At 54.9% G+C, this 18,171-nt stretch overlaps 6 protein-coding genes across 6 annotated transcripts; 1 reads left to right on the top strand and 5 right to left on the bottom strand.

Annotated features, from left to right (window-relative positions):
- Nucleotides 1-294: 294 nt before the first annotated feature.
- Nucleotides 295-1,766, bottom strand: B0T15DRAFT_493740 (Alpha/Beta hydrolase protein; the record flags this gene model as incomplete). The annotated part of the gene is made up of 4 exons (XM_062866967.1): nt 295-387; nt 451-736; nt 825-1,017; nt 1,094-1,766. The coding sequence occupies 4 exons, from the start codon at nt 1,764-1,766 to the stop codon at nt 295-297; spliced, it is 1,245 nt and encodes a 414-aa protein (XP_062721368.1).
- Nucleotides 1,767-4,506: 2,740 nt separating this feature from the next.
- B0T15DRAFT_511487 (S-adenosyl-L-methionine-dependent methyltransferase) lies at nt 4,507-6,305 on the top strand (the record flags this gene model as incomplete). Its single annotated transcript, XM_062867910.1, has 12 exons — nt 4,507-4,542; nt 4,613-4,651; nt 4,748-4,841; nt 4,910-4,932; nt 4,995-5,013; nt 5,074-5,205; nt 5,264-5,286; nt 5,356-5,393; nt 5,463-5,600; nt 5,685-5,947; nt 6,029-6,185; nt 6,272-6,305. 12 exons carry the CDS (start codon nt 4,507-4,509, stop codon nt 6,303-6,305), a joined length of 996 nt encoding a protein of 331 aa, XP_062721369.1.
- A 1,218-nt stretch (nt 6,306-7,523) lies between these two features.
- Nucleotides 7,524-7,757, bottom strand: B0T15DRAFT_369471 (uncharacterized protein; the record flags this gene model as incomplete). The annotated part of the gene is made up of 1 exon (XM_062864190.1): nt 7,524-7,757. A coding segment is annotated over one exon (234 nt), but the record flags the coding sequence as incomplete, so codon positions are not given.
- A 1,512-nt stretch (nt 7,758-9,269) lies between these two features.
- Nucleotides 9,270-10,355, bottom strand: B0T15DRAFT_555860 (Chloroperoxidase; the record flags this gene model as incomplete). The annotated part of the gene is made up of 4 exons (XM_062870405.1): nt 9,270-9,469; nt 9,544-9,863; nt 9,966-10,158; nt 10,223-10,355. The coding sequence occupies 4 exons, from the start codon at nt 10,353-10,355 to the stop codon at nt 9,270-9,272; spliced, it is 846 nt and encodes a 281-aa protein (XP_062721371.1).
- Nucleotides 10,356-11,067: 712 nt separating this feature from the next.
- Nucleotides 11,068-14,378, bottom strand: B0T15DRAFT_555865 (UDP-glucose,sterol transferase). Its single transcript, XM_062870406.1, has 6 exons — nt 14,086-14,378; nt 13,280-13,997; nt 13,039-13,196; nt 12,601-12,976; nt 12,170-12,532; nt 11,068-12,071 (listed from the first exon to the last, which is right to left on the bottom strand). The coding sequence occupies exons 1-6, from the start codon at nt 14,129-14,131 to the stop codon at nt 11,210-11,212; spliced, it is 2,523 nt and encodes an 840-aa protein (XP_062721372.1). The 5' UTR covers nt 14,132-14,378; the 3' UTR covers nt 11,068-11,209.
- A 300-nt stretch (nt 14,379-14,678) lies between these two features.
- Nucleotides 14,679-18,013, bottom strand: B0T15DRAFT_567482 (uncharacterized protein). The gene is made up of 6 exons (XM_062870728.1): nt 17,488-18,013; nt 17,181-17,401; nt 17,042-17,119; nt 16,376-16,562; nt 15,739-16,225; nt 14,679-15,652 (listed from the first exon to the last, which is right to left on the bottom strand). The coding sequence occupies exons 1-6, from the start codon at nt 17,647-17,649 to the stop codon at nt 14,967-14,969; spliced, it is 1,821 nt and encodes a 606-aa protein (XP_062721373.1). The 5' UTR covers nt 17,650-18,013; the 3' UTR covers nt 14,679-14,966.
- Between the last annotated feature and the right edge of the window lie 158 nt (nt 18,014-18,171).

Here is an 18,171-nt window from a genome sequence, read left to right on the forward strand (position 1 = left end):
CGCTAAGCCTATTCCGGCAGCTGACGTCCAGGTCATAACCTACCGCATGGATGTTCTGCTGTGTCGGTCTTGTGGTCGAGGACGAACTGCTCAGGGACATGGTGAATTGTATTTACTCCGTACTTAGACTATCGTCTTCTCGTAGGAGGCTCAAAGAAGTCGAAGTCAGGACAGGTATCCATCACCTTCCCAAGCCGTAGAATTATCCCTTTGATGGTGATATCAATTCGTCAAGTCGAGTCGCTCTGTCGGGCCGCTTTTATCTTCACATTGGCTTGCTAAGATCCCCGTCTTCTAGAACTCGACCTTGGTCTTGACAACGGCCACGAAATCCTCAATATCCTGCAAAAAGCCGACGGGATCGTCGAAAGCGGCGAAATGCCCCCCCTGTTACAACTGCATCAGTTCCGCGCTCGGCACCGACAACGGAGCAAAAGAAAAGCGACTTACACTCTCATGCGCCCTGTAGAAACACAAATTGTCCGGAAACCAATGCTCCATCCAGGACTTCGCCACGCCCAGCACCTCGCCCGGGTACCAGGAATACCCCAGTGGCTTCGTCGTAATAGCAAGAGGCGACGGCAGCTTTCGACTATCATCTCGCAGGATGGCGGCCCAAGCAGATCGATACGACCACAGCGAGCGGCCGTACGACTGGGTGAGCCAGTACCAGGTGACCTGCTGCAGGATTGTATCGACCGAGTACTTCGAGGCTTCGGCGTACATGGAGCCGATCCTTGCGTAGATGTCAGCCGGTTGCCGACACCATCAAGAATTCAAAGGGAGATATTATTCTGCGGGCGGAGAATAGACTTATCACCTACCATCCCAGCATCGCTACGGGGTTCGTCATGAGCACCAGCGAGATTGTGCCGGGCTTCGTCCCTTGTTCTAGCAGGTAGCCAGTCCCCGCGTAGAGGAATTGCGCGCCAAGGGCGAACGTGGTGTTCTCCTCTCGCGTGACTGGGAGGTGTGCCACTCCGGCTCGCTCCGAAGAAGTGAGAAGGAAGTTGTTAACTTGCCAGGTCAGTTTCCACGCATGTCGCTCTCTAACATGGACAGGAGGGGCCCGAAGGGATGGAAAGTCACATACAGTGGACGGCCTTGCATTCATCATAGACGGCCCCGAGGGTCGCCGTCAGACCCGATCCGACGTCCCCGCCTTGGGCGACGTAAGCGTCGAACCCCAGTGCTTTCATCAGCCCGTTCAGCGCCTCGGCAGCTGTGTGGAAGTCTAGCTCCGTCCCGGTGAGATTGCTACGAGTGGACAGTCCGTAGTCCGGGATGGAGGGGGCGATGATGTGGTACGGGAGCGTCTCGGGGGTGTATTTGGTCGTAAGGAGTTCGAGGATCGGGATGAACTCGATCCACGAGCTGGGCCAGCCGTGTGAAAGGAGTATCGGAATGGCGTCCGGATTGCGTGAGAATAGTGCTGCAAAATGGAGATTGAAGATCTGGCCATCTGAAGGGGCGGTCACGTTGATGGTGAACTGTGGAAAGGAGTTCCAGTACGTTTCGTGGGCCCGCCAGTCGAATGTCTTGACCCATTCTTCTGCCGCATCTGCCAACCAGTCCCGTGTCCCTCCAAACGCATAGTCAGGACTGTCGGCCACGCTGTGTGTGTTATAAAACGAGGGAGCTCCTATAACGGCTGTCTGAACGAGGCTGGATAGCTGATTTAGATCCGCGTCGGAAAAGTGTAGAGAGAATGGGGCCGGCGAACCCGGGATCCCGAGGGGCACGACTCCAAATCCAGCATCAACCATTTTGTGATACTGTTCGTTGTCGGTTCGGAGATATTGCGGTGAGTTGCCACATACGGCTGAAGTTTACTTATAATACGATACGGCCGTTCGGAGGAGAATATTGAATTTATAGATGCGGTCTCTATATCCATCCTTGTGAGTATTTGTCATCAAAGAGGGGGCAGGAAGTTAGCCGGGAAGGTAGGATCTGTTATTTTCTTGGCTTTCGAGGCAGAAGGATTGACGAGGTGATGCCAAGGCTTGGGCGCCGACAATCAGCAGATAAAATACTACCACTGTGGCCTAAACCGTTTCTGGACCCAGTCTTCGCAACGCAGGCCACAGTACGTAAATGTCAAGCGAAGCGTCATACTGTTCCTCGGTCGGCCTTCTAAATAGTAAACGGCCATGCAGCGCCCTCCCAAGGGAAGGCCGAGGTGCGGGGGCGCTGGCATGGCCGTTTTGTAGGAGGCCTAGCGATGAACACTTACGCTAGCTGACATTGACTGGCCCGGTTGACTGGCCCTGGCCGTACTGTCACAATGATATATTACGAACAATCTAACCTACGTAACCTACCAGGTATGTAAGCTCCCGTAGTTCAATCTTCGTAGCTCCCGTAGGTAGTTCAATCCCATCAGCCACAACGCCACATCTACACCCAAACATTATATCGGCTACAATGCATAACACAACGCAATATCAGGGATCATGCAAGATGTAACCTTTTTATAGGCTTCCGGACTATATCCCAACAATAGTTACATCTTTTCTATCCTTCGTACAGTATACAACCACGATGTCCTTTGGCGCTAAACGGACTTCCCGTGTCTGAGCCGCTATGGCATCCAATGGGTACTCGAATTTCTTTGGAGCTTTTCCTTATAAATCAAGCGAAGCGTTCCTTCCCGGCTTTCTCTGCGTTCACAGTGTACTATATAACCCAGAGAAAGCTCAAAACAACGATGCTTCGCTTGAATAACGCAGGAACGAGTTACGCGTGCGCAGTGAACTTGTGCTCGCAGTGCTGGGGAACGCGACGTGGACACTGCTAGGCAAACTATGGAATATGGAATGAAATGACTCTAGATCACGTTCCTTAGTATCCTTACCTCAGGTAGGCAGGTGAAGTGTTTATCTCTTCCTCTCCTCTCTCGCCTTTTACCACGTCTCCGTAGGCACCCTCTAGGTTATGCGCAAGAGCATGTGTGACCACCTCGACCTCTGCTTCCCTATCATCTTCCGTAAGCCGGGTCGCCAACGGTCGTCGAAATTCGCTGATGATTCCTCATACACTTACTTGAAATTCCGATTCCTTGCTGCCAAAAGCTCTTGAGAAAAGATACGTGGTCCGTACAGACACAGAATGATTAGGCAGATTAGCTGCACTTTGTTGTGCTACAATCTTCTCTTGCTAAGGTAGATAGCTACCTGATGTAGTCTCCTGTAGGCCAAAATCCCCGATCCTCCAGGGCCCTATTATTGTTACACTGTGAACATACCCGTGGCCAACCAGCCTTTACCACTAGCATGCCCTAGGCTGTGTTTGACATTCGCAAACATTTGGTCTATCTTAGCGTTGATCTCGGTATGTGTAGGATTTGGCTTATAGTTAGTAGGCTTTACAGTATCATTAGGACCAGGGGCATACATTATGGGGGGAAAGGAGGATAGAGAAAAAAAATAACGCGTGATATAAGACTTCATTAGGCAGTTTGTTACTCGTAGGATGTCGTCGAGGTTGCGTCCTTCCAGTACTTACTATAGTACCGCCAATACTAGTACCGGCACTACCTTAACCAAATGCTGTTTAGTACGGTTACTGCATACCTACGGCGCGGAGTACCTTAGACACCGTCGCATTATATACAACAACGTCCATGAGAAACCACCGCAAGCTCGAGTGTACAAAACCAGCACTGTAGGTGACTGTCCCGTGAGTCCCCCTTGGTTCCGAGAGTCCGTTGCCCTGGGCATCCCGATGCCCAGTGGAGCATCGTCGCAACCTTAACAGAGAGGCAACCCTCAACGTTGCCCGCAACCATCGGGATTGGCTAGATGCTTACCACACACCCGGGCACGCCCCACCGACGCCTCGTGGAACCCCGCAACGCTAATGCCAAAAGGACTAAACTCCGCCGGGGAGGTCTCGCCGGCCGCCGCGGAAGAACTGGATGGAAGTCGACGTAGAGGGAGGATTGGTGCCCGCGCAAAATCGTCGAATGCAGGCTCCTACCTGAGCCCTTCGCACGTTCCCACACGCAGGTGTCAGAGTGTCAGAGAGGCTTTGATCAGCAGGACTGGCCGTGACAATCGCAGGCCCAGTACACACGCTGAGTCGCGCAGGGCTTGGTCGTCACTCCGTGAAACCCCTTGGGGAACTTTGGATCCTGGCGCCATCCAATCAATTGCACTCGGATGCCGATAATCTCACGTCTTATTTAACGCAGTTTGGCTGCTGCTCAATCGGGTTTAATCTCTCGTTCAACTTTGATAATAAGGGGGGCTAGTCCTGACAAGACCACGATCCCTACCTATTTTTTTCTCGGAGATTTTCAGACACCGCCCCCAATCTTCGCGCCCTCTCACCCCGTCTTTCCGCTTGCACCCCCTTCGCACGCGCAGCCAGGTTTGATCCCAAAACTGCACAATAAAAGCAACCAACAGAACCAAACGCTCGGATCCACGTCCTCGGGATCGACGAAGCCCTGGAATGTCATCAGTCGCAAACCCCGCATTTCCGCCGGCGGCCCCTGCCGAGATGGGTCCGGACCATGAGCCACTGATTGCTGACGACGTGCGTGTCACCGCCTGCTGGGCTTTCAGCAATTTTTGTGGCACTTCATGTTAACACAATCGCCTCACAGCCAGAGAACCTTGATAACGATGCTGACTCTGCCTATGGGGTAAGCTAGTCCATACAACTTGGAAGCGCAAACACCCTTTGAAAGGGTCCCTCGTATTGTACGACGACTGATCATCTTCTGACCTCTATCGCATAGTCCCTCGCAAGTTCATCGACGTCGCTGGCGTCAAGCATTTTGAAATTCCGCCAGGAGAATGGCCGGTCGTACCATGCATATAAGCCTGAAAGGGGTATGTGCACACAGCCAGCACGTCCCTGTCAGGGAGCTCACGATGCTGACATTGACCTCCCTCAAAAGGATACATCCTGCCCAGTGACGAGGTAGGATGGTCCCACAGTGAGATCCGGATTTGGGCTTGATGATTGATTGCTCTCCTACGCAGCAAGAAAGTGACCGGCTAGGTGAGTGTGCTCATCGCAATGTTACTGCCCGCTGCTTGCTAGGTGCTAACACTGGGATAGACATGCAGCATCATGTCTTTGCCCTGACCTTTGACGGCGCTCTGAACTTCTGCCCAGCCGGAAACGATGGGAAGCCACTACGGCGCGTCCTGGACGCCGGTACAGGCACAGGCATCTGGGCCATTGACTTCGGTATGCAACTCTGCAGACGTTTCTGATCTGTATCGACTCCGCTGACCCCGTTCGCCAGCCGACGCACATCCCGAGGCACATGTACGCTGAGAGATGAATCGAATCCCCCGCTCTGTTGCCGAATGGGCCTAATAGATCATATCATGACAGGTTATCGGCCTCGACCTGAGTCCAATCCAGCCACGTTTGTAAGGCTTACCCATCCAAATCCACGTTGTGGTGCTGTAGCACGGCTCTAACTTGCCCTCTTCTCAAAGCGTTCCGCCAAATGTGGCCTTCTACGTCGACGATCTCGAAGAAGACTGGGCCTTCACCGAACCCTTCGACTTCATCTACGGGCGCATGCTGGCCGGTGCAATGACCGACTGGCCAAAGTTCATGCAGCGTGCTTTCGAGTACGTCTTCCCGCTCGACCCATCCATCCACTTGGAATCCTACCTCTTGCGTACTACCATTGCCACTAACCCAACTTCCCTTAGGAACCTCTCCCCAGGCGGCTGGCTCGAGCTGCACGACATCGCCTTCCCCGCGCGCAGCGACGATGGCACCCTCCCCCCGGACTCTGACCTGGCCAAGTGGAACGACTACGTCATCGAGGGCGGTCATATCGTCAACCACTCAGTCGAGTGCGCGAAGCACTACAAGCAGCAGATGATCGATGCGGGCTTTGTAAATGTTTACGAGAAGCTGTACAAGTGGCCAATCAACCCATGGCCGAAGGACATGAAATATAAGGAGATCGGTCAGTCCTAACCCCCTTTGTCTAAACCTCGGAAGGCCCCTGGAGATAACTGAACTGACGGCCGGGTTTGTGTGGCGACAGGTATGTGGACGGAGGAAAACTTCTGCGGGGGACTGCACGGGCTCAGTATTGCGCTGTTCACACGCGCCCTGGGATGGGGTCCGGAAGAGACAGAGGTGTTCTTGGCCGGGGTGAGGAAGGATTTGAGGAATCGACAGATCCATGCCTACTGGCCGATGTAAGTTGGGATACCGCCCATCCCGTCGTTCGACGGTCGTCGAGCTATATGTTGCGAGATTTGATTGCTGACTACCTGGGTTACAGCTTAGTCGTATATGGTCAGAGGCCGGAGCGATGATGTGGTTGGATCCAGTGTGAACCACCCTGGCGGAATGCGCAAGCGGTATATGCTATTTATTGTCCGGGATCCTCGATACCATTGGCGATCCCTGGGAAATGCATGGGCATCTGTTTGAATAGTAGTGGAAATGGGTCCTCTTGGAAGAGAAGCAAGAGACAACTAGCTAAGTAGTTTCAACTGTTAATTTTACACACTGATAAAGCGGTCCGTTTCACCTCGTCACTCAGTTTCAGTTCAAGTAAGCTATCCGCAAAACACCTTTCAACGCGAGCGATTTGCTGACCAATTTCCGCTTCATTGACAATCTATACAAACATAAGAGAAACAGATTGATACGTCATCGGGATATTGAAATGTAACCTAACCTACCTCATACATACCTTTGGAATTGGACAACAACAGCCGACCAACCAAAACACAGACCACCGCCTCCGTTCAAGCCCCCTACCCGCCTACCTATACAGGTCTGAACCTACCTACCTAAGCCACTTCTTGCTGGGTCCCGAGTCCGAGGAACTCATCGAAGTCGAACGGATCCTCCAGCGGGGAACAGGGACTGGTCTCGACATCTGCTGCGCCCATGAAGACGTCCTGCTCAAGCGCTGGATCAATGTTACTGTCAGCAATGCTGTCAGCAAGCGAGAGCGGGGGGGTGGTGGTATCTAGTAGCAGGTACGAAAAGGGATCGTCAACTGCCTGGTTACCAGGGTCCGCCGTGGGTACGGCGCAGGCGCAGCGGGCACAGAGCGTCACGGGCTGCTGCTGCTGCTGTTGCGGAAACCCGCTCTGGAAGAAATGCTGGTCCGGCAGGTCAAACCCGCCGCCTCCTCCCAGAGGCGTATCATCCATGGCTGGGAGGACGAGTTCCTGCTGAAACGGAGGCTGGGGAAGAGCAACCTGGGCAGACGACGGCCAGCTCCAATCGTACAGGCTAAAGAGGCCATGGCCATTGCTATTGTCGAGGGCCGGGAGCGGTGCCTGTGCCTGCAGAGGGAAAAGGTCGAGGGATCCGGCAGCAACCTGCGCGTCAACCTCATCAGCGACAGTGGACTGGCCACCACTTACTGGGCTTGTGGCAACCATGATGGTACCAGCAGCATCCTCCTCCTCCTCCTCCGCATTGTTGTCTTCTTCTTCTTCTTCTTCTTCTTCTTCTTCTTCTTCTTCTTCTACCACCACCCCCCTCCTGCCGCCGGATGATGACTCCCTCGTCGGCTGACGGGGGCAGTATTTCCAGCCGGGAAAGGCGCGGCGGTGGCCCTCCTTGTCCTGCTCGGCCCACGCGGCGAACCTGTCGCGCAGGTCCTGGGGCTCCTGGCGCCAGCTGGCGCCCGCGATGCTGGAGATGTGGGCGTTGTTTTTTCGGCTGCGGTCGGCACGCCGGCGGCAGAACTCCTCGATGCGCGGCATGTAGCACATGCGGTACAGCATGAAGGCGTTGACCGGGCGGCCGACCTTGCCGCGTCGGCTCCGGTCGCGGCACCGGTGGATCTCGGCCTGGCGCACCGCCGCGGACCGGGTGACGAAGGTGGGGATGTCGACCAGCGGGATGTGCGCGTACTCCGGGAGTTGGCTGAAGGGGCCCGGGAGGCTGGAGAGGAGCAGGTTGGAGGTGGTGCCCTGGAGACTAGTAGTGGTAGTCTTGTTGTTCCGCTTGCTGATGCCGCCGCCGTTCCGGGGTTTGAGGGCTCCGCGATTGCGGGTGTTGTTGTGGAGACTGGAACGGGTGGACGGCATCTTGGGCGGTTGGTGGTTAACGTGGTGTTGGTGTTGGTGTTGTGTTGTGTTGTTGAAGCTTTTGATGTGATGTGTCTGTAGACAGGAGTGGTTACACAAGAAATCATCCTGTCTTCTTATAGTCTTGTCGATGGTAATAGACAATGGTCGCGTAGCCATCGCGGCCTTTGTCCGCCATACCACATAGAGTTGTGAGGATATCTAGCTCTTTGTGTTGTACTGGGGAAACAATACTCTTGTTCTGCTTCCCTTTTCAGTACAACCTACTCTTCCTTTCTCGACAAAGTCTTGTCATGTTGAAGGACCCCTTGAATACGGCCATTGTCCTCGGAACCGACAACTTCCGGGCTCTCGACAAAGGATATTCCATCATCTTACCAACCGAGTGAAAGAGAACAGCACACTCGATAACGAGTGAAAATTGACTTGTTCTCTGCTCCATTGCATCGGTTCTGACAGAACAGATCTGAGCCCCAGAGCACTATAGGATTAATAGAATCAGTAGTATTTTTCAGACCTTGCCTCAGCTCTGCGAGCCTCTCTCCTCGCGGGACTCAGGGGCTGAGTTCGCTCAGGGGGTGAGGCGACAAGGGACTATGACCTTTCGGGCTACCATTTCTGAACAAAGCCTGTACGGCATTTACTTGTGTTTTCTCTAAGCCAACAGCGGACCGTTACGGTGCATTGATTGTAAGATTGTTCACTTTATCTACTACTTGTATCCTAAAAGGGGATGGATTGGAGGATTGTGGAATGTTGAGGGTGTTCTTACTCTTCTGATGAGGCTCTGATTGGGGATAGACACGGAGATTGCGCAAAGAATAAAGGTAAGATGAGGTGGTGACGCATTTGGTAGTGTTTTGTGTGCGTGTGTAGGGGGTCAAAGAAAACCTCGACCATAAGTATGGGCCTGGCTGGACATAGAACAACAAAGGGGGACCCTAACCCTTGCAATGCGTGAGTGAATGGGGGCTTATAACGATGGAAGCTGCAAGGATTTGGGGTACTAAAGTAAATCATATTGTCTTTCTTGCCACTACCAAATCGCACAGCACAGTCCTTGATGAGGGCGGGAGGAAGCGTAAGTTCAGCCTTCCCTCTTGCTCTTGGCACATAAGTGACAAGCCATCGGCGAACAAACGGGACTTCACAGTACGAGTAGTATGTTACAGTTGAATATGACACAATCCTAGACTCTTAATAGTTGCCTCGTGTTCCGACCGGTCACAGATCGCGTGGAACCCCGGCGTGCAAGTCCCTGCGCAGCTTCTTCGCCGTGGCATTACCAGCAGATCCCTCCCCTGAATCGGTGGTAAATAAGCTTGTTGCGTTGCTGATCAGGTTGGAGATCCTCAAGATAGCCTCCACGCCGACGACATTGTCCCTGACGCGCCACCCCAGCTCGGTTGGCAGACGTTCGTTTTCTGTGTGGAAAACAAAAATTAGCTCATACTAGTACTGATTCATTTTGCTCGATTGATTCTGCGGAGAAACCCACGGAAGAAGTACTCGACCAACGTCCTGTTCACCGTGGCGGCGTCAAGGTCGCCGAAGGCGATGAAGGGCGCGGCCATCTCGCCCAGGCTGAAGTGCTCGACCGCATCGGTGAAGCGGTACGTCGGGTTGAAGGCCTTGGAGTCGATCTGGCGCGCGATCTTGGCGTTGGCCATGTGCGCGGTCGTGATGACGGGCTCGGACCAGTAGCGCCGCGTCTGGTCGAAGATGGTCTGGTTGAAGATGTGGTTGCTACCAAAGAAGGCGTCGGTGCGGCTGAGGCTGGCGTCATGCTCAAGCACGTTGTGGCGGTTGAGGTGGTCGCTGTGGATGGGTACGTTGTGAGCAATCTCAAGGAAATAATAATAATCATAATAAATGGAAAAGAAGAAGAAAATAAAAGAAAAAAAGGGAATCAGGACGTACAGCGTGAAGTAGGTAGCGTTGGGCTCGGGGTTGGCAATGACAGCCTGGTCGAACATTACTGTGGCGAGGGCCGGGTCGAAGTTGAGGCCCTGCTTCATGCCCTTGATAACAGCCTCCCTGGTGATGTTCCTGCCGTCCCGGGGCAAGATGCCGTGGTTGGCGAGCGTGTTCATCATCGGGCAAGGGCCGCGGACTATACACGATGAGATTGTGAGCGTTTGACGCTTTGACAAACAGTACGAGAAAGGACGGCTTACAGTCATTGGCCCGGGGAGGATGCCATTCGGGAATCTTGCCCACATTGTATTCCCGCGGCTTGACTGCCGAATCGGCAGATATGCCTCGCGGGAGCGTAGAGATGCCACTGAGCAAGACAATAAACAACTTCATATTCGAGAACGTCGAGGACTTCAAAGGGGGTTTGGATATCAAAATCCATCTAGGATGCTTCTGGACTAACACGGACGGCAGGCAATTTATACAAGACTCGTTGCCCTGAGAAACCCGCTAGACACAACCTCCGCTGATGAATTCGTGTTGTTCGTGTCTTTCGTGTTTCTCGTACAACTTTGCGCCCTCACTGCCACCCAGCAAGGGTGCATCCCTGCATTTTCGCCCATCTCTGGGGTAGATCGACACACCGCACAGTTACGGAGTAAAGGCCGTGCTTCTTCTTCAGGGGCCGGAGTATGGAGCTTGACCTCGGCTGCTCAACTCGGTCAATGAGCAGGGAGGTGATTACGTCGGCACGCAGCCCCATCGGAACTAAGCAGGGAGGCATGCTCTCGTTTCAGCGTGTACTGGTTGGTCCTCAGGATGCAGAACACGCGTATTACTTCGATGATATAATACGCGGAAGTTGGAACCATCTAGTAGGGTTGACCGCAACTGTGTGGACGTGTTTTACTCTTGATATGCATTGCGAGAAGAGTCCATCTGGATACAAGCTTCGTTGCTCAGTATGGCAGTGGGAAACGGATACGCCCGCCGTCTTGACTCCTGCTGCCTGCAGTGCCTGGGCGTAAAACAAAGGCGTCAGGTTGTTTAATGCGTAGTAGGTAGAAGGGTTCGAACTGGGATGGAACGGAATAATGACTAGTCCCTGAATACTCTATAATAGATCTATATGCGCTCAGTCTTGTGAACGCCAGTGCCTGCCTCGTGTTATACCGTACAAAGTAATACGCGTCTTAACTCCAGCTGTCACTATCCGACACCCTCCACCTGTATTACGTAGTAGTTCCTTATCCTCGCACCAACCGATCAAACGTATCTATCACGGTCCTCCTGTTAATCTCAAGGCCCTTCCCACACCCAACCACCCCGGCATATTCACCCTCGGCCTTGGTAGCCTCCCTAATCATCTTCCCGGTGTCCCTGTGTACCAGGGACCTGCCGCTCAAATACAGGCCCTGCCCTGAGAAGGCAACCAGGCCCAACACGCCCGAGGAGACCTTGGTGGTCATGTTCAGCAGGCCGACCGCGGTGCCCTTTGCCGCGCCCAGGGCCCCGTCCCGCTTGGCTCCCTTCACGGGCTCCGTCACGATCCCGCCCAGCCCTTCGACCATGCCATGCACAAAGTTCTTGCCCGCGGCCGCCCCGCCGGACTTCCAGTCGGTCACGCGGCCCGGGTCGTACACCTCGCCGCCGTACAGCCGCGGGGCGTTGCGCAGGCCCTCGGATACGGCCAGCGGCATGTCGAGGTAGAAGCCTTTGCTGAAGCTCTTGAAGAAGCTGCCGACTCCCGAGGCACACCCCAGGGCGGCCGCTGCCGCACGGTTGGAGAGGTGCTCCTGCTGCTGCTTCTTCGTCGTCTTCTGCTGCTCGGGGGGAAGATGGAACGCGGCGGGTCGGCAGTAGATCGTCTGTTCAGATGCTGAACTACTAGTACTATTACTATTAGTAGTACTGGAAGATGATGCAGCGCCATAGTGATCGTGAGTCTGCGCAGTCGAGCTGTCGTTTCGAGTGAATGCCTGGATGGGCTTGACGATTATGTCGGCCGCGGATGTGACCATGCCTGTGGTTGTCGTTGCCAAGGACGACATGGAGGCCGTGACTGGGTCCCACCTCCTGAGATCGATGTGTATTGGCTTGCTCTCGTATCTGTCGAGGGAAGGGCACGTTTGCGTCAACATTGCAATACCTTTCATATAAACTATTGGGAATAATTAATTGGTTGGCTGTGCCAAAGGCACACTTACCGCTTCAAGTGATTCCACTTCACTTTCGACTCGCCAAGCAGGACCTCGGCTGCCTCCTTTGACAGTCTAATTTGCTGGCGGGCGTTCGTCGTCTTGGTCTTGAGAGACCACGCTGCGGCGAGATGGGGCATCACATCGCAGCGCATCCTGTCTAGCGGAAGGTTTGCATGAAAGGAGGCGACGGCGCGGGCCACGCCGTTTTCGAACCGCATCTGAGCCGCCATGCGCTGAGCGGCATCGGATGCTTCTGGAGTCAGGCAGAAGCGTATCGCCTCTGCGAGGTTCGTTGCGTTGAGCTGCTTTTGCGGGATCGGCGCTGGGCCGGCACCGGCGGCGGCCACCATGGCGCCCCAGAATGGTTGACTGTCGTGGAAGATCAGAGGTGAGCAAGAGTCGTTGTCGATGAGGGGAATCAATAGAGGGATTCCTACTCGCCGAAGAACGGAACAATGACAGTTGGCTTGCCGTTCAAGAGACCGCAGGCGGTGGTCCCGGCCCCGCCGTGGTGGATGACAACCGAGACGCGCTGGAACAGCCATTCATGCGGACAGTCACCCAGATAGAAGACGTTTCCGCCGTCGTCTGAGGTTCTGTTCCCGCCGAGCTTGCTCCAGCCCCTGGAGACGATAGCTCTGACCCCGGTGGATTGGATGGCTGCCAGCAACGTGTTGGTGAGTGCCTCGGGGTTGTCGATGACGATGCTGCCGAACCCAATATAGATTGGCGGCGGGCCGGCCTTGAGGAAGTAGGCGAGCTCCGGGTCCGGAGTGAACGACGGCGGGTCTCGGAAGAAGAAGCCACAGACATCTTCCGTTTCCTGTCAGCACCCCGGGTCAATCGTCCTAGTCACAGCTGATGTGTCCACTCACCAATGTGCGCCGGCCAGTCGTTTGGCTTTGGTATCAGTGCCGGTGACCAGCAGTACGTAAACGGAACGCTAAGCGTCTCGGCCAACCCGGGTCCTTCTGAGAAGTGGACCGGCTCTAGATCGAGTGTCGTCCGCCAGGCATTGATGACGTCGCCCAGTCTATAAGCAGGATTAGACACGGGAAGGACGGAACAATAAATAAGGGAAGGGGACAACGGGGGACACATAGAGCCAGCGCTTACCCTTGCCAAGTCATCCACTCCACGGCCATATAAGAGACGTAGTTGGCCACCTCCTGCGAGACGCCCGACTCGCCGCCGCCCCTCAGGTTGGCCAGCGGATGGCAGAAGCGCCGGGTGCTGGTCCACGGCATGGTGAACATCAGATGCAGCGGCACGCCGAGCGCCTGGGCGCAGTGCACGTGGGCGAAGCTGGGTGGGTTCGCAATGATGGCTTCGGCCACGAACGGTGCGTGTGTCGCCGGATCCGGCTCGACGCACGACCGCCAGAAGCCGTCGAGCATGTCGGCCACCATCCTGCGCTTCTTCTGGATGTCGCCCGCCCGCAGGCTCTTCATGCTCGGCATCAGCCCGGGATTCTTGACCATGTACGCCATCAGCTCGGCCGGGTCGCCGCCGACGGGGAAGAATTCGAGCCCCGCGGTCCGGACGAAGTCGCCAAACGTGTCATGCGTGGCCAGGCGCACGCGGTGGCCGTGCCGCCGGAGCTCCATGCCAAGCGCCACAAAGGGCTGCACATCCCCGCGGCTGCCGACCACCTGGATGACGATGTTCAGCCGGATGCTCTGCGGGCCTTCCTCCGCGTACTTGGGCGGCGGTGCGAGTTCAGACTCGAACTGCTCCGCCGCCGCGTTCAGGTCGAACTTCGCCTCTGGGGGGATGAGGAGCGAGAGTGTCTTGCAAAGGCGTGAATTGAGATTGACGTCGACGCGGCCATTGTCTGCGTTCTGTTAGCTCTGAAAAGGCCTGTCATCTGTCTCCATGGCAGCAACCCTAGTACTTGTGCCTCCGGGTCAGGAGGATCTTACCAGTCGTCCGTGGTGAGTTGTCGATTTCTTCTCCCATGAGTCCCATCTCCAGTCCCAGCTATGGTGGGTGATGGCTGACGAGAGCTTTTCGAGGAAAAAGAGTTTAGTTGAGACACGAAAGTCTTGGAAAGCATGAATCAGGTTCCAATCTTCATAATCCTGTCTGCAAGGTGATGATCTGATCTTCTAATAAGTATCCATGGATCCCGGCCTTTTGAAGTCGGACAATGCCGCTGCTGGCAGGGATTTCCATGCGACGGAGCTGTCGATCTATGCATTGCCGTGGTTGCGCTTCACTGGTTGCCAACGGAGAGTGGAAGCGTAGACACTTTTTACCGACTGGGTACTAGTAGGGTACTACCTAGGACGGCGACTTTGGGGGCGAGTGTGTACGCGTATAACTATAGGTAGCGTATTGCTTTAATTCTCTACGTGTAAGATACGCGTATTCTCGCGACTCTCGTATTCTCGTACTTCTACGTCCCTGATTCGCCAGTCCAGACCATAACAGGGGGACAGTGCTCCACTTCTTTTTTCTTGATCTCTCGTGCGCTGGCTGAGTCGTCTGAGTTGCCCACTCATTAGGTACCTAGGTACTCGTCACCCGACGTCAAGAGAAGGCTGCGACACGGCGGCGTTTCGCACTGGAGCCGACAACCTAATGCACCATGACGACGCTGTATGTATTGTACAATACCAAGGTGGAACTTGGAAGCTGCAGAGCCTACAGGTGTCCGCGTGTCTTTGGTCGTCATTAGGTACCTAGGCTCTACGGTGACTAAGGTACAGTACCTTCGACCAAGCCAACGTCTAGTAGTAGTACTATGATACACTGGTTTACGGAAGTGTAGGTACCCAGCAAATGACCCTGAACTGCGTTGCTAGCATCTCGGCGGACTCCAACCCATCTCTTCGGTCGCCCAGACGACCCAATGGCGATGCTCGTCGTCCAGCAACGCCCACGTCTTGGCCATCAGATGGTCCGCCCAGCCCTCGACGTACCACTGGCTTTCCAACTTCCTCAGCGCGAGCAGACAATACGCAAAGATGACCACAGCTTCCTGCGGCGGCGCGGCGACATCGAGCAACGGGAGGAAGCGCTTTCCCTGCGTCCATTGCCATACCAGGATGTCCCACGCCTCCAATTTTACGCACGAGGTCGATGATGTAGACGGCTCCGGTGCCTCCGACTGTGCGATGCCGGGCGCTTCGTGGCCGCTGTGGGAAAGGGAAATAGCACAGCGAGGCGGCGTCACGACCAGACCGAGTATGCGACGGAGCTGCTCAATCATGTCGTCGTAAATCGGGATGAGATCAGGGTTGGTGCAGGTCCGGTGGATGAGTGATTGGACGTCCACAAGCAGGCCTGGGTACCGGGCCGGTGTGGTCTTCAGGAACGGCTGCATGCGGCTCCGGCCAAAGTCGAACAAGGGCGTCAGGACACCGCGGTACTCCTTCGGGTTTAGCATGTGCAGAATCGGCTCCATTCCATGAAGCAGACGCAGCCAGTGGGGGATCAATGGGGCCCCTGGTGCTAGATCAGCCTCGCTGACAGGACATCCTAGAGCTAAACCCCATTGAAGCCATATATATGTCCAGGTCAGCAATCCGGAACGGTGTCGACGTGGAGCAGGGAACCGAGTCACGGCGCACCATAGTACACTGTCAGCATCGAAAACAGGTGCAGCCTCTCGCACTCTTCGGGCCTCAAGTCGGTCAGTAGCTCGATGGCGGCCGAGCTGGCGGCTTGATGATGGTGCATGGCGCGCTGGAGGTAGAGATCCTTTCTCTGCGGGCGGTAGCGAGACAGGTGAAGAGCCGAGACGGCGAGGATGGACCGCATGAGGTACTCGCAGTCGACGGCCATGTGGACGGCTGCCGTGCGTAACAGCTGCCGGACGCCCTGGTCGCCGATTATGGTCGTGCAGGTATACGTGGTGAAGTTGTGCATCAGCTCGAGATCCAGCAAGTTGATGTCGCATGACGGGGCTATGGAGCAGGATCCCTGAAGTTGCGACGCCGGCAACGGGCCCTGCGGCGATGGGACAGCCGGAGAGGCGGACGCGGAATCGGACGAGGCAAAGTCGCATGCCACTGCGTGCTTTTCGCAGTTGCGGCAAGACGGCCTGCTTTCATCGCACTGCGCATGTATTAGACAAGAACTTGTACGGGAGCGCCCATCCTCGCGGCGGCTTCGACGACAGGACAAAGAAAATGACGGAAGGATAGGACAACACGAGCTGAAACAAGTAGAACTAAGAATCAAATGTGTTGTTTTCTTATCAGGTACCTTGATCCTGCGCCTCTTGCATGTCCGGCATCCCGTCCGCGATTTCGCGTGAGAACGGCGGTTCACAATACCGGACCGAACTCGTCGGGTTGTTGTCTCGGCGTTCCGAGCCTCCGTCCCCGTCGAAGCAGTAGTGGTGTGGATAGTACTGGATCTATTGGCATCTACGAGAACCTGGTCCGAGGAGCTGTCCGCGGGCGGTCTTGTTGCCATAATAGCGGATTGATTGGTAATGCCCGGTGGTACTGATACCAGTAAGGTAGAAACCAAGAACCTCGTATGCGATGCGAAAACGAGATACGGATAAGGATGACGAGATGTGCCGGGAAGTTCCGTAATAAATGATAGGTATCCGTACCCCGTACAGAATTGGGATCTTGGCGTAAAAACACGAGCCAACTCTCTTCTGTAAGTTACACCTTCAAGTTCAAGCGTGTAAATACAGCACTTCTGCGCTTGGCACCTGCCCCCTTTCGCTCTTTCCCTCGTGTCTCCCCAGATTCGGTGCTCGCCGTCGGCATTTCCCAGCTCCCGTAATAACTGGAAGGTAGACCAGGAAGTCCAGACCCGCGAGAACAGCCCGTCCAGGATCAGTCGCTTTTCCCAGGTACTCAACTGAGTCAAATCGCATACAACCGGTAGCCATCGCCGGTGATCACGATTCACCAGGCCTGGCTATCGCCGGATTTCTTGAACTCGCGGTACTCTCTGACGGCAAGCATGCAAAGATGGAGAGACAAGGCACTGCAGCACTCGTCAGATGGCACGCAGGTAAAAGAAGGCATTACACCCGCCGAGAACTCACAAGATGACCATGACAAGCAGCGCGCTGATCCAAGCGACCGCGCAGCTACTCCCACTGCAGAACTTCGAGATGCCCATGAACTTGAGAGCAATGAGGGTGAGCCAGAAGATTGGCTCGATGCAGTTTAGGATGAGGTTTGCCTTTACGCTCTTCCACCTGGCGAATCGTCGCGTGTGTTCGGTGAGAAGTTGATAGGCGACGATGATGATGGATTTGATCGACTAGGCGGCGGGGGCCCAGGGTCTTGTTAATGACTATGGCCAACCCGGACCTCGAGCGAGGGACGAGTTCAGCGGCAGGCACTCACGTAGACGATGCCCATGATGTCGGGCCGGGTGACGAACGGGGCCAGGTTCATGTAAACTCCCGTTAGGACGAGGAGCAACAGGACCAGGAAGAGCATGACAATATGACCCCGGAGCTTCCATTTCAGGTCGAAGAATGTACCCGATTTCGACATCATCGTCATGGTTGACTTGAGGTCTGTATTGCTGAAGAGCAATGTGAAACTGATGATGCCAACTGGGCGTTGAAAATGAAGGCAGCGCAAAATGAATATCGCAGCTGGCTTAACTACCTCGTAGGTAGCTTATATACTAGTAGTACTCAGCTCTCTGTACCTTACCACTGTATGTATGTATTCTGTACCAGTAGAAATCGAATGCCGTAGGCAGGCAGGTGAGGATCTAATGGTCACCGTAGTAACCATACCATGGACCATGGTACTCTTTGCTTTGCCGGTAAGATTCAAGGGCGGCACTATTGTTCTTTTGTTGACTCCGAGTTTGTTGTCTGTGTTGCCAGGCCAGATGCGGGCTCGGGCCTAGACGTCGGGATTGCTCGTTTATTATTCTGCAAGCGCCTCGTGTCGCTCGTGTTTGCGGGCCCTGAATGTTCCGTCAGCCGTGACCCCCCCGCAGTTCAAGACCATGTAGTGGATGATCATGGATGCGACCCATCGTGTCTTCCCGCGCGTGGGGAGCAGTGCCTC

The sequence above is a fragment of the Chaetomium strumarium genome, assembly GCF_033439665.1.
Source record: "Chaetomium strumarium strain CBS 333.67 chromosome Unknown B0T15scaffold_4, whole genome shotgun sequence".
Taxonomy (NCBI): domain Eukaryota; kingdom Fungi; phylum Ascomycota; class Sordariomycetes; order Sordariales; family Chaetomiaceae; genus Chaetomium; species Chaetomium strumarium.